The 17989-nt window shown below is 37.0% G+C and overlaps 1 protein-coding gene across 3 annotated transcripts in view; it reads right to left on the reverse strand.

Moving 5' to 3' along the window:
• Nucleotides 1–140: 140 nt before the first annotated feature.
• abca2 (ATP-binding cassette, sub-family A (ABC1), member 2) overlaps nucleotides 141–17989 on the reverse strand; it is a 56600-nt gene continuing 38751 nt past the window's right edge. For all 3 annotated transcript variants that reach the window (XM_026212587.1, XM_026212586.1, XM_026212585.1), the window contains 32 exons: nucleotides 17812–17962; nucleotides 17522–17726; nucleotides 17248–17406; nucleotides 16921–17101; nucleotides 16561–16773; nucleotides 16278–16474; nucleotides 15989–16168; nucleotides 15052–15227; nucleotides 14815–14935; nucleotides 14466–14738; nucleotides 12498–12710; nucleotides 11860–11962; nucleotides 11424–11749; nucleotides 10356–10569; nucleotides 9473–9578; nucleotides 9271–9382; nucleotides 9099–9159; nucleotides 8841–9015; nucleotides 8616–8731; nucleotides 8344–8491; nucleotides 7335–7458; nucleotides 7122–7254; nucleotides 6912–7032; nucleotides 6627–6805; nucleotides 5819–5960; nucleotides 5199–5333; nucleotides 4260–4363; nucleotides 4087–4179; nucleotides 3884–3986; nucleotides 3434–3571; nucleotides 3073–3282; nucleotides 141–2112 (listed from right to left, as the gene is read on the reverse strand). In XM_026212587.1, the coding sequence (XP_026068372.1) occupies nucleotides 2077–2112; nucleotides 3073–3282; nucleotides 3434–3571; nucleotides 3884–3986; nucleotides 4087–4179; nucleotides 4260–4363; nucleotides 5199–5333; nucleotides 5819–5960; nucleotides 6627–6805; nucleotides 6912–7032; nucleotides 7122–7254; nucleotides 7335–7458; nucleotides 8344–8491; nucleotides 8616–8731; nucleotides 8841–9015; nucleotides 9099–9159; nucleotides 9271–9382; nucleotides 9473–9578; nucleotides 10356–10569; nucleotides 11424–11749; nucleotides 11860–11962; nucleotides 12498–12710; nucleotides 14466–14738; nucleotides 14815–14935; nucleotides 15052–15227; nucleotides 15989–16168; nucleotides 16278–16474; nucleotides 16561–16773; nucleotides 16921–17101; nucleotides 17248–17406; nucleotides 17522–17726; nucleotides 17812–17962 (4948 nt within the window). In that variant the 3' untranslated portion in view covers nucleotides 141–2076. The remainder of the gene's footprint in view (nucleotides 2113–3072; nucleotides 3283–3433; nucleotides 3572–3883; nucleotides 3987–4086; nucleotides 4180–4259; nucleotides 4364–5198; nucleotides 5334–5818; nucleotides 5961–6626; nucleotides 6806–6911; nucleotides 7033–7121; nucleotides 7255–7334; nucleotides 7459–8343; nucleotides 8492–8615; nucleotides 8732–8840; nucleotides 9016–9098; nucleotides 9160–9270; nucleotides 9383–9472; nucleotides 9579–10355; nucleotides 10570–11423; nucleotides 11750–11859; nucleotides 11963–12497; nucleotides 12711–14465; nucleotides 14739–14814; nucleotides 14936–15051; nucleotides 15228–15988; nucleotides 16169–16277; nucleotides 16475–16560; nucleotides 16774–16920; nucleotides 17102–17247; nucleotides 17407–17521; nucleotides 17727–17811; nucleotides 17963–17989) is intronic.

Raw genomic sequence — 17989 nt, forward strand, 5'->3', positions numbered from 1 at the left:
CTGTTCACTGAATGTTATTTTCAGCGAGTAGACAAGAACAACAACAAAAAGTCAGAAAATCAATTTAACTTTAATTAATTTATTGATTTCATTTTTAACTCTTTTCTCCCTGTTAATATTAAAAACACCAGTTCACCCCAGTTAGCACAAGATTATGGAAACAACAAAATTAATTGAAAGCAAGTTGAATAGGTCCATTCAATCTTGTTACAAGGGAATCCACCTGAACATGGGTATTACTGGATGAAAAAAAACGTTCATAAATATCGAATCATATTCACATGTACTAAATTTACATTCCAACAAGAAAGACCAAACTAACTCACCTCTTTAACCATAATGCTATTTTCTATGATACAGAACCACACTCATGTTTGCTGGTGTCTTAAATCACTGCACTTGTTCATTTCCAAAGTGAAAAGCAGCTTGCGCTGATCTTTAGTTAGGATCTTTAGTTAGGCTGTTGAGGTTCTCCGTTAGCAGGAAATATATTCTGATGTGGCCCAGACGCCTGAACATTATGTAAATAAGTGTTCAGTAGGTCAGTTTTCACAATTAATTTACACATTTCAAAAACTACGCTTCATTTCCCTTTGGTCATCGTACATGAAAATGCAGACTAGGGCCTCTTTATTGGTCTCAGCTTTTTCTCTCTTTGAAGAGCTCCAAAATATCGATCATACTCTTTTACATAGCAATGTCAGAAAAATAAGACACCATTATAGTACTAACTGCCACCAACTGTGTAAGATTCAGAGATTAAGCACGGTTAGACTGCCACTGAGCGATAAGAATGAACCATCATGTACATCACTGACATGAAGGAGAAGCATCATTTCATTTCAAATGAACAATACGATCGACTGATTTCAGGTCATAACGAAACATGTACACTTGTGTTACATTAGAGTGCAAACGACAAAGTCTAGACCTCAAACATTTCTCATTAATACAATAATCAATAGCAATGACCTGATTTCTGTCTATCTGTAATAACAGTGACTAAGAGTTCACCTTTGGCTTCACAGTGATAGCGTGACAATGAACTCTTTACTGACATCTGATGTAGGAGCTCTTTCAACTGACATCTGGTATTACTCAGATATTAACCATAATGCAACACATTTTCCACCGAGACAGACACAGGCATTAATTACAATTCATTTCAGAAGTCATTCATCAAAATAAAAAAAATGAGAGAGAACCCCCTGTACCCTACTGGTTTGGGAGACACAAAAGTCAGCACAAAACAAGTATTCCGTTTACATTCAATTACAAGACCACAAACATCTCCAGAGCAGGGCTGGTTCGGTCCGGTTCGACTAAAGGCCTTTGAATCGGTCACCAATCATTCACTACTGAGTGTCCGATTTCAACGAAGGTGCACAGGTACATTTGCATTCTTCAACAAGAACAACAGGTATGTTCAAAACATTTAAGCATAGTAAAAGTTCTTCAACCCACAACACGACAGGCTTGTCTTTTTATAGCATGCTCTCAATGCAGGTACAAAATCGACAGAGTAGGTCAGAGTAAAGAAAAAAAGATTCGGTACTCAACGTGAGGTTAAACAGTCATAAAAAGAACAAGATGCAGAGGCTGAACCCATATGAGTCCTATTCCTTGAGGGATGACATTATGATATGACATCAACACTACAGTTAAAACAATTCAATATGTGATATGTTTAAAGATAGTATGATCATATTCAAATTGAAAGCGGTACCAAAATAAACCATACGGCCGGTTCATAGCCTGTCCAAGAAATACATTCTCTTTAGTTCCCGTCTAGCACAATTCCATAAACCATCATCTCCGAAACGCAGGAGGGGAGGCCCGATCACGTCCAGGCACCGACTGTGTCCACATCTCTGTATAGAGTTCCCAGAAGAGCCGTTCTCTCGCTCCGCTAGCAAAGTGCAAATGGAAACAAGAACAACCCACTCACTGGGCCAGAGAGACGGATCCTCTCCAGCGAGAAAAAAAACGCACAAATGTCTTTCACCATACAGACACGGGTCTGAACTTGAGGCTTATTTTTTTAACATCTCTCCGTCTGTGAGAATAACAGCTGCTTCAGCACAGAGTGTCTGTATTAAATGACAACTGCACCTGTGAGAAGGCAAAATAAAAATGATGTAGTGAATAATGTCGTTTAATAGTCTTGTACTAATTGCTGTTCTTTTGAACAGCAAAGAATCAAGAAAAAATAAGTCCCGCTTTCCACAAATATATTAAGCAGCAAAACGTTTAAAAAGTGATGTAAAAATGCTTCTTTAGTACTAACTCATCATGCACTTAAAAATAAAGGTTCTTTATTGGCATCGGTGGTTCCACAAAGAACCTTTAACATCCATGGATACTTTTTATTCCACAAAAGATTCTTTACAGTGGGAGAAGGTTCTCAATAATATTAAGATGTTTTTCACACTAAGAAATTTGTTTTATTTTAAGAACCGTTCACTGAAAGGTTCTTTGGGGAACCAGAACTGGTTCTTCTATGGCATCGCTATGAAAACCCCCTTTTGGAACCTTTATTTGTCAGAGTGTAATTCAAATGATTTTTTAAGATTCATATGACACTGAAGACTGAAGTAATGGCAGCCTAAACCTTTTTAGCTTTGCCATCATAAACAGTTATTTAAAATAGAAATAATATTTCATAATATTACTGTTATTTATTTTATATTTTTGATCAAATAAATGAAGCTTCGTTTTACATCATAAAACATGATGCAATAGTGTAATATTTAGTTTAGTATGTAGTCCAATTTTTGAAGGTTTAATAGTACTATCTTGCCAAATTTTTGTCTCCCATAGTTTTACAAAATGTTATCTTGTGAGATGAATTAAACATTATAATCCATTTAATTCACTTTTTGTGACATTCCAACAGCCACAGCCTGATTCTGAATCCATAAGAAATTAGATTCGCTCTCTCCCTTTTTAATAGAATAAAGCTTTCTAATAACAAATGTCTTTATAAATCATAACCAAAGTCTTTACTGACTGTGCCAAGCAGATTTCATTGAATTGTCTCATCAAGTGAATTACAGTTTCTAATAGTCTTACCCTTTCTTCCTCAAAGCTGATCAGTCCTTCATCATCCTCACTCTCAAGTTCTTCTGGCTCTTCACTCACGAGGGCGTTGAGTTCGGTGTTAGCGGGACGCGGACGGAGGATGCTGAGCAGCCGCTGCAGTGACGACTGACCAGCACTAGATGGGGAACTTTCTTGCTGTTCTAAGTTATCGCTTTGCTTTTTTGCAAAGTTGACAAAGACCTAAAAAAAGAACAGAAAAGAAAATACTACTTTTTCTCGTTAAGTTATGTATCTTTTGAATTCATATTTCTCACATTTAGTTAATCTTCTGCATCAATGACTCTGAATATTGACATTTTTCTTTCATTATTAGTCAGTGGGGTACACTTACGTTGTCCAAAGTTGTCTGGCTGACAGAATAATCTTCGATGCTCAGCACTTCGACCACCTGCTCCATTTTGCTGAAGACCTGAGCCAGAGAGATGTTCTCTGACTTCAGCTGGTACTGAATCTTTGTGTGGTGGCGCTCCTTGTGTGGAAGAATACGCACAAGTTTACAATTTTTACTGCAAGCAAAGCAAGCTCAAAATATTCGCCCATGTACACTTAGTTTTGTCAGCACTGCACAAAAACACCTTGTGAGAGCTTCTTGCGACTTTGGAAACTCACTGTCTTTTATATTACAATCCAAACTGACAACATGGAGGTGCTTGTATATCGGCCATCTGTTCTGGAGAAATTTCAGCTGATGCACAGCAAATATGAAATGTTTGCATTTCCAGTCTTGTCCTTAAACTTGCCTTAATACATGTATTTCCAGTCAAAATCTCCCCAATCTCACCTTTAGGATGGCCTCCGGAAAATTCCTGTTGAAAAACCGGATCACTTCCTTGACGCTAGCGGTGGTCTTAGTTCGTACTGTAATCATGTATCCATCCCCAAATCTGAAAAATATAAAGAAATAAAAGAACGGACAGTGAGTAGGCATTTTTAAGAAAACGACACTCCAGTAGCACACATTACGGTGGCTGAGACTTTTCAAACCTGTTTTTGAGATGCTGGATGCTTCCTAGGCACTTGAACCTGCCGTTAACCATGATGCCCAGTCTCGTACACAAGGCTTCACACTCCTCCATACTGCAAACAGATACACCAGTACATTAGTGCTATAAAAATTAAATGTAAAACAGAAATGAAGATTTCTATAGTTACCACACCTGTGTGATGTCAACACCACAGAGCGTCCAGTCTTGATGATGTCAAGAATCAGATTCCATAAGAAACGACGAGCCTTTGGGTCCATACCTGTGGTGGGCTCGTCCTATAACGAAAAACAACAGATCATGAAAAAAATAATGTCTAGACTATTTCACGGTAATTAAACACAGCTCAACTGAAAAAAAAATATATTTTGATTTTCCTTACTGGAAAACATATTAAATTACTTGAAAAACATTTTATTAACAAGTTTGTTAATAATAAGGGACTTTAATAATAAGGGATATTTTTCGTATTATATTTCTTACCCTGTTGGCAAATAGTTTTTTCTTGTTTTAAGAATAAATCCAACATAAATTTGTGACATTTAGATTTAAAAAATAGTGTAAAAATAGTTTTACACGTAGCACATTTTCCCTTGAGTTTTAGCTTGATAAATAAAACAATCTGCTTAATTCAAGACATATTCTATATTCTGTCAAAAAATACCTTGTATTTTAAATGCTGAAAATTAAATGATAACATCAACATTTTGACAATTAAAATTTAAACATAAAATAGTGCAAAATAACACTTGTTTATTTATATATTAATTACACATAAAGGTTTATGCAATGAATCACAAATAGGAGAAAAAACTATAAACTTATTTTGATATATGTTACATTTTCAGCAATGCAAATTAAACAAAAGAGTCTTTAACATACCCTAGTGAAAAATAAATACAATAAAAGATATTTTTCTCTCTGGCTAAGTGAGTGGGACATTTTTTCTTTTTACAAAAGTAAAAAAAATGTGTGTGTGTATATACTTTTTTTTTTTTTACCATGAATCAAGACAAAATAGTGAATAAATGTTTTTTTTTGTTGTCGTTGTTTTTGCAGCAATGAGTTTGGAACAGGACCAGAGTTTTAAAAAGAATGACAGGGAGATCGTACCAGGAAGATGAGTGAGGGATATCCAATCAGAGCAATAGCTGTGGAGAGTTTGCGTTTGTTGCCTCCACTGTAGGTGCCAGCAGGTTTGTCAGCATACTTGGACAACTCCAACTTCTCCAGAGCCCACTGAACCACCTTCAGGACACAAAGAGAGTGAATTACACTAAATGCAACACTTTTGTTTTCGCCCCCATTTTTCATAAGCGGAACTCAAAGATCTAAAACTTTTTCTATGTAAACAAAAGGCCAATTTATCTCCAATATTGTTCACAACATTGCTCACTAACACAGATTTGGACAGATTTGTGAACAATATTTGAGAGAAATAGTACTTTTGTGTACATAGTCTTAGATCTTTGAGTTCAGCTCATGAAAAATGTTGCGTTTATAATTTTGTTCAGTGTAGAATGCAAGATCTTTTATCCTTAACAGCAAGAACAATGAATTTCAAACTGCAGCTGACAATTATAGATTGCTAAGTGCTCTTGCACTCTTTAAAGTGATTTCAAGAGAGCTTTTAGTAGCTTTTATGCACACTTGATTATCACTGATAAGTGCATGACAACCTTTCACAGAATGCTGTGTGACTACACAGGATGTGTGTGTGTGTGTGTGCTCACCCGTTCCTCATCTTTCCAGGGGATGCCGCGGAGGCGTGTGTACAGCTCCAGATGTTCTCGAGCAGTCAGGTCATCAAATAGAGCGTCAAACTGAGGGCAGTAACCAATGCTCTGCTGCACGCGTAAAAGCTCCCGCAAGATACTGCAAGGTAATGCCCAAGACATTCACATTAATAGTATATATTCAAAATAAAGAAGAAATTGAAGCTTTAAATCATTAACACAGAGCTGCATTAGGGATGAGTGGTAATAATACTTAGATGATAAGACCTGTTTGAATTATGTTTATTTCAGTGCTTTTATATGCTTAATAAATTACCAAAAGGGTAAAAACAATCAGCTTAATTCAAGACATATTCTATATTCTATTATTCAAAGATTATAAAATCCGCATGAACAGGGACAGTAAAACACATTTTTCATATTAAGCAATGTGTATTGTGCACAAGTAGTACTCCAAATAAAGTTATTTATGATATTTATATCAGCAAGTCTCAAGTGATATGTCAGTAAACAGATTAACAGATTTGAACTATACTTAGTATGTCGTAATTGTTTTTTAAATATATTACTTTTTATAAAAACTTCCTTCCAAAAAGTCAATTAGAATTGAGAAATTACACTGTATAAGATGAGACTTTTTTATTTTTTATAAAATAGATTTTTCTTATTCCATGGAATAATGTTTTTGTCTTGTTTCAAAATATAAACATAAATATAAACAAATGATTGGTTTCTGCTTAAAATATAACAGAAAAATGTAAGGAAGAGATGGAGGAACACATTAAAGCTGGTCTGAATGTAGCACCTGTGTCCCTGAATAAAGGCCTCTCCCCCTGTTGTGCTCTCATCTCCAGTCAACATTTTGAAGGTTGTGGTCTTTCCTGCCCCATTCACTCCCAGCAGCCCAAAGCACTCCCCAGGACGGACCCCCAGACACAAACGGTCCACCGCCAGGATCCGGCCCATCTTGCGAGACTTGTACACCTGTGAGGAAACACCGGCTCTAAGGATATTTTGAAGCCCGAACAATGTGTTCAGGTCCAATGCAGTGGGTTAAGGGAAAGTTTTAAAATGTCCAGAAGTGTCTGACCTTGGTTAGGTTGTCGATCTTCAGCATGTCATTGTCAGCATCTCCCCTCAGCACTCTGCGTCTCTCACAGGCCACATCAACATCATCGTCTTCAACCGGCTGACTGTTGACAGGCACTCTCCTTCAAAGAAATGAACACAGTGACCTTTAGAACATTTTCATTTTAAACTGTCAAAGGCACACACATGCTGTATACGAAATCACACTCACTGGGCTTTCCTGAGGAAGTTGTACTGGCACAGAATTGTAATGAGAAAGCCAACAAAACCCTCAATGGTCATTGCCACCAGTCCCCGCGTCACAATGTCCCATTCAAATGGAGACTTCACCTTATCAAACTGGCCTGCAGGCAAGAGAGGGCATTTTATCATCTGAAAAGTGCAAAGAAGATTGCATAAAGAGATGAAGATTGCATAAACACACCTATCTTGGCGTAATACTCATTGATATACTCATTATAGGCCATCTCCATCAATCCATGACCCAGGTTATAGTTAGGAAAGATGAGAAAACAGGACTTCAGATAGCTGTTTACCAACTTTAGATCCTGTAAAAATAAAAAATAAAAATAAAAATTCAAACAAGTGATAACATGTTACATTGCTATATGATTTTATTAATTGGATATGATTGAAAAGGTATAAACATGCATAATATATAACCAAATAAATAAGAAATGTAGATAATTTATTAGCAAAATGAATATGAAAGCCTGGCGGCATGACATACACCTTTACGTCAAATAAAATAAAAAATGAAAAAGTTGAAATGAAGAAAAAAAATCTGCTAAGAATGTGGAACCAATTGAATAAGAAATGAATGTTAAAAAACTTAGAAAATCACCTTAAATAATAAAAAAAATTAACAGGGTTTTCAAAATACAAAATGAATGATTTTATAACTAAAAAAATCTAAACGACGATGGTGTAACTGGTTTTCTGGCTTCACCGTCAGCACAGTCTATCGTGGCCAGCCTAAAAAGGACATTGTTAAAATAGTCCAGTCGAAGACTGACACAGAAGAGAATAAACTGTTAAATAAAGTTATTATTTTTGTTTTCTTTGCATACAAAAAGTATTCTCGTAGCTCCATAAAATCACAGCTGGACCACTGTTGTCACATGGACTATTTCAACAATGTCTTGACTACATTTCTGGGCCTTGAACGTGGTAGTTGTGTTGCTGTCTATGCAGGATCAGAAAGCTCTCGGATTTCACCAAAAATATCTTAATTTGTGTTCTGAAGATGAACAAGGCCATACGGGTTTGGAACGACATAAGGGTAATTAATAACAGAATTTTGGTTGAACTAACCCCTGGATGGAAGTGAGATACATAAAGTATTTCTTCTATTGAGCATGAGCTGGAAAGAATGTTGTCATACAGCTTATACACACATGCCACCAGTGATAATAAATGTCTGTCTGACCTACCTTGTCACGCTCAAACAGCTGCAGGAGGAAAGTGGCCACTGTAGCTGTGATGCCAATGAAGAGATTGATGACTATGAGGAAAACATAAGCTGTGCTGGGCACCTCAAACCAGAAAGAGGCTGGATACATGATGGGGGTAATAGACCAGCTAGAAAAAGAGAGTGAACGGTCACATTTTATGTGGTATTTTAAGACCTGAATAAAACGGATTTAAAAAAAACTATTTATTGTCTCTCTATGTCTGATTGAGCCTTCACACAGAAAGAGCTTACCCATAAAGGAGGAAGAGAGAAAGCACTGCTGGGAAATTTGTCGGTGACGTGTATGCAGGAAGGTCAAACACAAACAGAATTAGGACACAGCACGTTGCTGGAACCAGGTAGTTCAGCTAATGGAGAAAGAACAAAAGAAATCTGTGTGTAAACCAGTTTAGCCCTCAGGACTGTTCTTGTTTGTGAATAGACACCAAATCCCACACAGTCTCTCCTTCCCCCTACCATGTCCCATATGTAGTTCGCTAGCCAGTAAGTGACAGGGTCACATCCGCTGACAAACTGTAGGTGTTTGGCCTTGGTGGATTTTTCTGCTACCAGGAAGACCACGAAACTTGCTGGCACAAAGGACATGGCTACAATGATGAAGATGGCAATAACCACATCAGTGCCCTGGAGCCTAGAAGAGCGGATATGAAATCAGAAATAACCAGTGAGTGTTTGAGGGCTGCAATAAGAAGAAGAGAGGAGAGTAAGACTCACAGATAATCCAGAGAAAGACTGGCACTGGTTCTGTTCATGGGATGATTGGTCACTGTGATGCCTGTGAACGTTTGGGTCAGGGTTTTCATTAGAATTCAGTAAACATGCATAATTAAATAGAAAAAACTATTGATGACTTCTAGCTAGTTAGCTGTAGCTAATTCAGACTCACCGTATGCAGCAGGGTTTCCTTTACTACTGGGCAGATTGGCTCGGAGGATGGCATTGTTCAGGACATTTAAGTAGGTGGGCATACTATGATACCCTTTGTTATTGTAAAGCACCTGTAGAGTAAGAAAAAAACATTCAAATACGATTAAATACTAACTCAGAAATATATATCAGCTATAAAGGGTAAAGATGCTCTGACTTGCCTGTGAGGATCGTCTCACTGCTATTTTGCGCACCATAGGTGGTGTTTTTCTCCCAAAGGATGCTGGGACAGATTTCTGAATGTTTCCTACAGTAAAGCCTCCATATCTGCAGGATAACACAAAAAACATGCAGTTTTTGAGTTCTTGTCAAAAGAAAGAGAGGTATAAAAAAAAGTCTTAATTTAAAATGGCAAGAGAATTTAAATTTGGTAGTAATTCACCTATTTTACGCATTTTTTTTTTGAAAGCATTTTATTGATCAAGCTGTAAATGTTTATTTCTTTCATACATTTTATTTTTAATATAAAAGTAGCATTTTTTGCCCATTTTTAGATTGAAACAAGATCACCCTAGATTTATTTTTATTATTTGATAATCAGTTTCACTGGACGTGCATCACAAAACTAAAGAAGAGACCTGTCGCTACTTCAGTTACAAAGCGATTTTAAAGGAGTCATATTTTATATTCATGTTCAAAGCCCAAAACTTCCAGTCAGTCCAAAAAGCTCTTTAATCAAAAAACTGCACTGCGCAAACAGTTTGTTCAGAAATCATTGGTTTGTGGTGAGGTAATTAGGATGAATACATGAGCACATTACAAATGAGCAATGATATTGTTCCATATTACAAAATATTTATAATTCAGCAACTTGGCCTGCTCCATCGCTTTGCTGGCATTGCAAAGATGCTCATTTAAAAGCTTTATTGGACCTGGGAGCAAACCCACAAATTCAGAGTAAGCATTTCAAATGCAATACTTTTATATAGTATATAGATAACATTAATTCTAAAATGCTGTTACTGCTAGGAAATTAATTCAATCAATTAATAAATGGAGTAAAATATATTATCCCTTTGACACCCTTTCAGAAGATTACTGTACCTGTGTAATCTGAGACGATCAGAGGTGTACAGGAGATATTCGGACACGTTGCGTCCCGTGATGTCCACCAAGATGTCACCGGTTACTACCTTCATAAGGGGCGGTCGACCCCCAACTCCACTGGGGCACGAGAAGCCCGTGCCCTGCATGGAGCAGATACAACGTACCGGCTCCCGGATGCTCAAGGGCAGCGTGGGGGGAGACGTTGCCATCTCTGTGGGAGCACAGCAGGGTGAGAGGAGCCTTATCAAATGAGTGGAAGAATCCATATTACACAGCTTCATGGAAAAAGACAGAGTCGGCAATCAGGATGTATTAGAATAATCTACATTATGCAAGGAAATACATTTTTCACTTTTAGCAATAGTCAGCAGGTGTGTGACACAGTTATTTTCAGTTTTTCCTAATATCATATCCAAAGGTGCATACCTTTCAGTATCAAATACTATTTTTAATTCTTTTACACCTTTTGGCTGCCGGTAAGTGTTATTTAATTTTTTTTTTTCTTGTGGGCATAGTTTTTGTCTTCTGATGAAAATTCGTACTAAATTACATTTAAAAAAATAAACAAATAATAATAATTTTTTTTTTAAGGAAATTAATACTTTTCGTTCCACTAGGATACATTAAATTTGTCTTTTTTTATATATAATGTTACAATAGACTTTGATTTCAAATAATACATTTATATTCATCAAAGAATCCTGGAAAAAAAATAATTGTCCCCACAAAAAAGACAAAAAGAAAGAAAGTAAAACTGTTAAACATTTATAATACTAAGAAATATTTATTGAACACTAAATCAGCTTATTGAGCTTATTAATGATTTCTGAAGGATCATGTGACATTTAAGACTGGAGTAATGGCTGCAAACATTTTTGCCATCACAGGAATAAATACATTTTTAAAATGTACAAAAAAACTAACCAAAAAAAATTATTTTAAAGTGTAACATTAAAAAGGGAAAAGTACAGTTTTCAATTTTACAATTTGTTCAGATTTGATTTAAAAACAACAACAACAACAAAACATGCATATTTAACCATACACCAGTCTGGAAACTCTTACCTCGGACAGTTGTGGGAGGAACGGCAGTGTAGTTCCAAAGGCCATCTTCAAAATGTGCATCTGGGTCATCTGAGGGGGCAGGAGAGGGTGGCGGGGGCACAAAATTTGACAAAGGCACACCCTGTGTGAAGGAATCCAGGCACATAGAGTCGAAGTAGCGGGCTGCCAGGGTTTTGGAGTTGTTGGCATATGGATTCAGGGTTTGGGCCAGTTGGTCCAGAGTGCTGTTGAAGGGAGTTTTCAGTACACATGTCGCACCAACTCCAGAGGGTAAACGCAGGGTGTTAACAATCCTCTGTGCACTGGCATCTGGAGAAAGTTTACTCCTGGAGCAAAGAAAGGTTTATAGGGATTGAGAAAGAGAGACAATGTTTGTGTCTTCATTATAATGCAAAAAGTTTTAAATATATTTGAAACAATATTTCTTGCAGCTGACCTGTACTGAAGCCTGTCTTCATTGGCATAAGGGATGAAGTTTCCACGAGGCTGTGTGTAGTTGTGATACTGAGATGGAGACAGAATCAATGGAGGAAGGTCACCTACAGAACCAAGGAGAGACCAATAGAACAGTCTTCACTTAGGTCTATCATTTTTTTTGTCCCAGATAAACCGCTCTGATTAAATTGCATATATTTTTTAAAAGGTATTGCCCCCTAAATTAGTTTAATTATGATCTAGTGGTTCTTTGTAAGTAGCTTGTACTTTAGGTACTAGCAAAGCTTTCATTTGTAAAGTATTTCATTCACTGGATTCTTTACATTTTAATTAATATAAATTATAATTAAATACTTAAAAAAACTATATAGTATAAACTACTTTTTAAGGGTTTGGGGTCTGTAAATTTTTTTTATGTTTTTTTAAAGATGTTAATAAATATCTTTCTTGTAAATTTTTGATCAAATGTTTTTGACCCAAAAACTGTAAACAGTTGTATATATAACATGATGATATGTACCATTACAAATCTTGATATAAAATTATTTATACTGTGAAACAAGATTTGGGTCAACCTACATTTCCTAGAGAAACAGAACATACAAACAAATCACAACACAAGGTGTCCCGCGTCCTTACCAATCTCAGGCACAGATAGAGCTACAGTCATTGCCACACAGATGAAGAAAGCAGGCAGCAGGATCTGTGAGAAAATGCCCTTGGTGTTCCTCTTCGCGCAGTGAAACCTTTTAACTATCAGCCCGTGAAACTGCCGGAGTTTCAGCCACCAGCCCTCAAGCTTAAAGCCGCCCTGGCCCTCGTGTATGGTCGGCTCCGGAGAGGACTCTTCATCTGGAGCACAGAGGGTATATAGTACACTGAGCGGTAGGTAATCTTTATCTGTTACCTAAAGGCCATTCAGAGATGCATTTGTCTCAGACAGACTTCCGCTTTGTGTCCAAAGACTGCAAACAGCACTAGACACAATGTTCTTTTTCCAAAAGCCTTCAAGATATGACCACGATAAAGAACTGGTTCCTAGTGAGTTCCTTCGCAGTCTACAAACACAACTACCAACTGAGCTATTAATGAATAAACGCCTGCGAAATATCAGAGCAATTAAACTGAATATAAAAAATGATTTTTAAATTAATAAATAATTATGAATAATTAAGGGTTGTCATTTAAAAACATTTAATACAAATGATCTGTGATAAATAATTTATGTTATTAAAGCATTTAGTTTTTTAAAGAAACAATATGATAATGTGTATGTGTTTTTGGTTCTAATCAGAAATGACACAGACCACAACGAAACCGTTACAATGTCAAATTGAATAAATGTTTTATTAACCTGCAATTATCCACTTTGAATAATAAAATAAATAAATAAATAGATAAATGGATTTATAAAGTATCTATAAATATAAAGTTCTGTATCTATAAAGCATTTCCAAATATTAAATAAAATGTGTCTTATACTTTTTTCTGTAGTTAAAAAAGTATTAATAATAATAATTAGGGCCGGGACTCGATTAAAAAAATTAATCTAATTAATTAGAGGCTTTGTAATTAATTAATCGAAATTAATCGCATATAAATATTTGACCTGAGAACAGTGAGAAGTAATTTTTTTTTCACATGGATTTATAGTATACCATTGAATAATGACTGAATACATAAGCTTAAGCAACAAAATATTGTTTATTTTTGTTCAACCAAGTCTAGCAGACCAGTGCAATTTTTGCCATGAAGTGTAGCAATAGCATATTTAGAAACAATTTAGAAATAGTACATTTCAGAAATTCAGGAAGCTTATAGGTGCTGGAACCTTCTGTAAAGTGTTTTTTAAGTAAAACACAATACTGTCAATTACATTCAGAACATTGGAAACACTGACTATTAGAAAACATCTCTCTGTTGCTTCAGAGGCCATAACATACTAAGTCCAACTCTCAATAACCTTGGCCAAAACAATAAAGAGTTCAACATAAACTGTTGCACCAACAAAATAATACATAGTTCAACATAAAGTGTAATGTCCACGCTAGCTGCTATATGTTTTGCGTTGAGGTGATACTTGAGACTCGATGTGCTGTGGTGATATGCGAACGCTAGTTGGTGCTCCAGTATAATCGGTCCCGCCGAAACTCATCCAGTGAGAAACGTTCCGCGGTGCAAAAATAAGTTAGTAAAAATGCGGGATTTTTTTCTGTAATTAATTAATCTTAGTTAACGCGTTATTTTTTGTGTGTAATTAATTGATCTCAATTAACGCGTTAAAGTCCCGGCCCTAATAATAATAGATTGTTTAATACTTTTTTCTGTGTTTAATGTATTCAGTTTTTTCAAACAAGGAAATTAAATCTACATAATGTGTGTGATTATGTTAATAAATGTGTTTCTAATCATTAGTTCTGATCACTTTTGGATGTTTGGTCTTTAGAAATCACACAATGTAACAGTTATAATGTCAAATTGAATAAACGTGTTAACAAAATAATAATGATTCAATTAAATGGATTATAAATAACTAAATTTATTGTTAATAACTAAATAATTATTAATTATTATTATTATTGTTATTATTTAATCCAAGTTCCTCACCTCTGAGACTGGCTGATTCAGGATCCTGGCCATTGGAAAATAAAGGGCAGTAGTCTCCATAGAAGTCAGAATAAAGCCCCCCTTCATCCCCTCTCACTGAGCCGAGAGAAGAGCCGGACTGTAGGGATGCTTGGCTTGGGCTCAGCCTGGAGCACATCATCAGGTTATTGAGCTCCACTTCAGGCCGGATCACCTCTGCCCCCTCACACTGTGACCCTCCTAACAGATTAGAGGGCTTCCCAGCTGAGGCTCCGCCGGGAGAGTCCTTCATATCTGAAGATAAATAACCATAGATAAAATCTCATGGCTTTAGATGCATTGCTTTAATAGATCTGTCTGACCATCTAACCTGCATCGCTGTTCTCCAGTGAAAGATCTTCTTCTGATACTTTCAGAAAGACCTCCTCCAGTGTGGTGTCCATCACACCAAAGCTGGTCAAGGCCAAGCTGTCCAAACTCTGCTCCAGAGCCTGAAGAGAATACCCCCAACATATGTGCCCATCAGTGAATGCTTCATATTCAGTTTAATAAAGATTTGATTCCCATCAAATAATGTTGAACTAAAAATGTTTGTGTGTAGGACAACCTGAAACAGCCTCTCGAAACAGCCTTTCTTGACAGCCTCAGACGGTAGGACGTAAGAGAGCTCAGTGTTGGAGTCAGACACCAGCAGACAGGAGGCAAGGTACTGACGGATGAACTGTGTCACTCTGCTCTCTGAACATGGAGATATGGAAGAGGCGGGAGACTGGATTGACTGATCTGAGAACAAACAGAAACATGATGTTAGGCCATGGCACATGAAAGAGCAGAAGGAAAACTAGGAGATGTTTCATCTGCTCTTTTGATATTTGAAAGGAACAAACAATTAAATGAGGAACAGAAGAACCATATGGAGAAAAACGGAGATAAAACGGCAAAATTTAAAAGAAATATGGAGATAAAACGGAAAAGCCAAAAAGATATTCAACAATAGATTTTATACATTTATAATAATTTTATTTTAGTTAATTGGTAAGTATTTATTAATATTTCAAATTAGCTTTTAGTTTTATATTTTATTTAGTTTCCATTTTAATTTTAGATACATTTTAGTATTTGTGTGATGTAATTAGCATTTGCTTGTTTAATATAGTAATATAGTATTTAACTTTTTAGTTTATTTCAGATTAATTTTTTTTTTCAGTTAATTTTACTGCTTCAACTTATTTCATTTGGTTTCCAAGATGACATTTCTAACCATTTCATAGTTTTTCTCTAATACATTTTTTTTTTCATAATTATTTCAATTCATATTTTTGATGGTGTTAGTTTAATAACCCTGATTTGTAATTTTTGAATACATCAAGGCATTTTGGTACATTTACTGACAAGAAAGCGCTGAGAGAAAAATGGAAAATTAAATAAGGAAATGATATGAGCTGGATACAAACTCACCTCGCCACCTCAGACATTAATAATAAAACATTTCCAAAAGATGTTCTAAAGTCCACAAATGAGAAGACACATATCTGCACATATACCTGCAGTGTGTGAGTCACTCTGTTTCTTGACAAGTGTAAGCTTGTAGCCGTCTCCATATGTGCTCTTGAGGAACAGGGGGGAACCACAGCACTTGAGTTTGCCATGTGAGATGATGGCAATACGGTCCCCGAGTAAATCTGCCTCGTCCATGTGGTGGGTGGAGAGCAGGATGGTGCGACCTGCTCACACAGAGATTATAGTTTGAGACTGATCATATATTTGAAAACTGATGACCGACACCAGACATTTAAACAGTACTGTATTGCTGCTTATTAATCATAGTATCACCTTGTTTATATTTAAGGATGAGGTCCCAGATTGCTCGACGGGCATACGGGTCCACTCCTGCCGTGGGTTCATCCAATATCACTGCCCGGGATCCACCTACAAATGCAATTGCCACTGACAACTTCCTTTTCATCCCCCCAGAAAGAGTCTGAACCAGACTGTGACGTTTGTTGGACAATTCGAGATCCTCTATCATCCTGTGAATTCCCACACACAGCCTTAATGAACTCAGGAATGGGTGCGATTGAGTAAGTGTTAGCAAAATGCGAGTACGTTAACTTACTTGTCCATCTCCTTCCGGATATCTTCCTCAGCCATGCCCTTCAGACGCGAGTAGAACCACAGATGTTCCTCCACACTGAGCTTGTCGAACAGAACATTGTGCTGGGGACACATGCCCAAATTCTGCCTGATGCGCTCCATCTCTGTGCGGATGTCATGGCCGTATATGGTGGCAGAGCCAGAAGTGGGTGGAAACAATCCGGTCAGTATGGACCTACAAGAATTAATTTTGTGCAAGACATATCAGTTTCATATATCATCCAAACTTTAGGTCGTAGAGTGCTATCGTGAGCCTAAATAAGCACAGCATGAGTCTAGAACCACTCTGATACACTACGAAACACAATATCAGAACACTCACATAGTGGTGGTCTTGCCAGCCCCGTTGTGTCCCAAGAAGGAGACAACCTGGTTCTCATGCAGGTTTAGGCTCAGCTTGTTTAGGGCCAGTTTGCTGCCCGTCTTGTAGACTTTAGTTAATTTGTCTATGCACACCACCAGTGGCAAGTGACTGGGTTCTTCTTCAATTCCACGAGTTTCCTCTGAGCAACAAATAATGATACATTTTGTTACATGCCAATAAAAATATCTGTACAAATGACATTATTCTTACACAAAACATTCTAACTTCAGCAAAAAAGTGAAAGCTGATAATACGATGGATGGATGGATGGGAAACAAAGTGTACCTGAGCGTCTGTGTTCCATAGCACAAGCCTGGTCCTCCTCCATCACGCTCAGCCTGGTGCCGCCACCCCACGGCCAATCCCATGTCTCTATGCGACCACTTCCTGACCAATAGGATTTCTGCAGGGGAAAATACCATGGCCGGGGCAGTCCGTACATCCCTGGAAGAGAAAAAAGAAACATTACAAAAAACCAAAACAGATACTTAAAATTTGCTGCAGAATAACAACATGTGAGGTGTTTGCACTGCACAATAATGACATCACTGCAGCTCACCTGGATGCACAGCTTCTATATACCAGGTCAGTACACCATATACAATGGCATCAATGATGAGCATAACCATAGACAGCAGAAGGTTAAAGTCATCGCCCTCCACAGGTGACTGATTGATAGTACGCCACTGGATTCCAACCCCAGCAACTTCATACAGCGCAAAGTATTTTGATCCCAGACCGAACGCTGTGGTAGACATTAAAGACTGCAGAGAGAGAATCACTTTTTTATTGAAGATCAATAGACTATCAAAATGGAACATGAAAGGGGTTCATGGGAAGCCTTCATACCGCTATGCACTTCTCAAAGGCAGTGATTTTGTCGTGAGCCACCTCTTCTCTTATGGCCACATACATGTACGGCACATAACTCAGAAAGTAGATGATTCCTCCACATGCTGAAGCCAGTTTGGCTTTGGAGTACAACACTGACACAAGGAAACTTCCCGAAAAGGAAATGGAGAGAACT

The sequence above is a fragment of the Carassius auratus genome, chromosome 30 (assembly GCF_003368295.1).
Source record: "Carassius auratus strain Wakin chromosome 30, ASM336829v1, whole genome shotgun sequence".
NCBI lineage: Eukaryota > Metazoa > Chordata > Actinopteri > Cypriniformes > Cyprinidae > Carassius > Carassius auratus.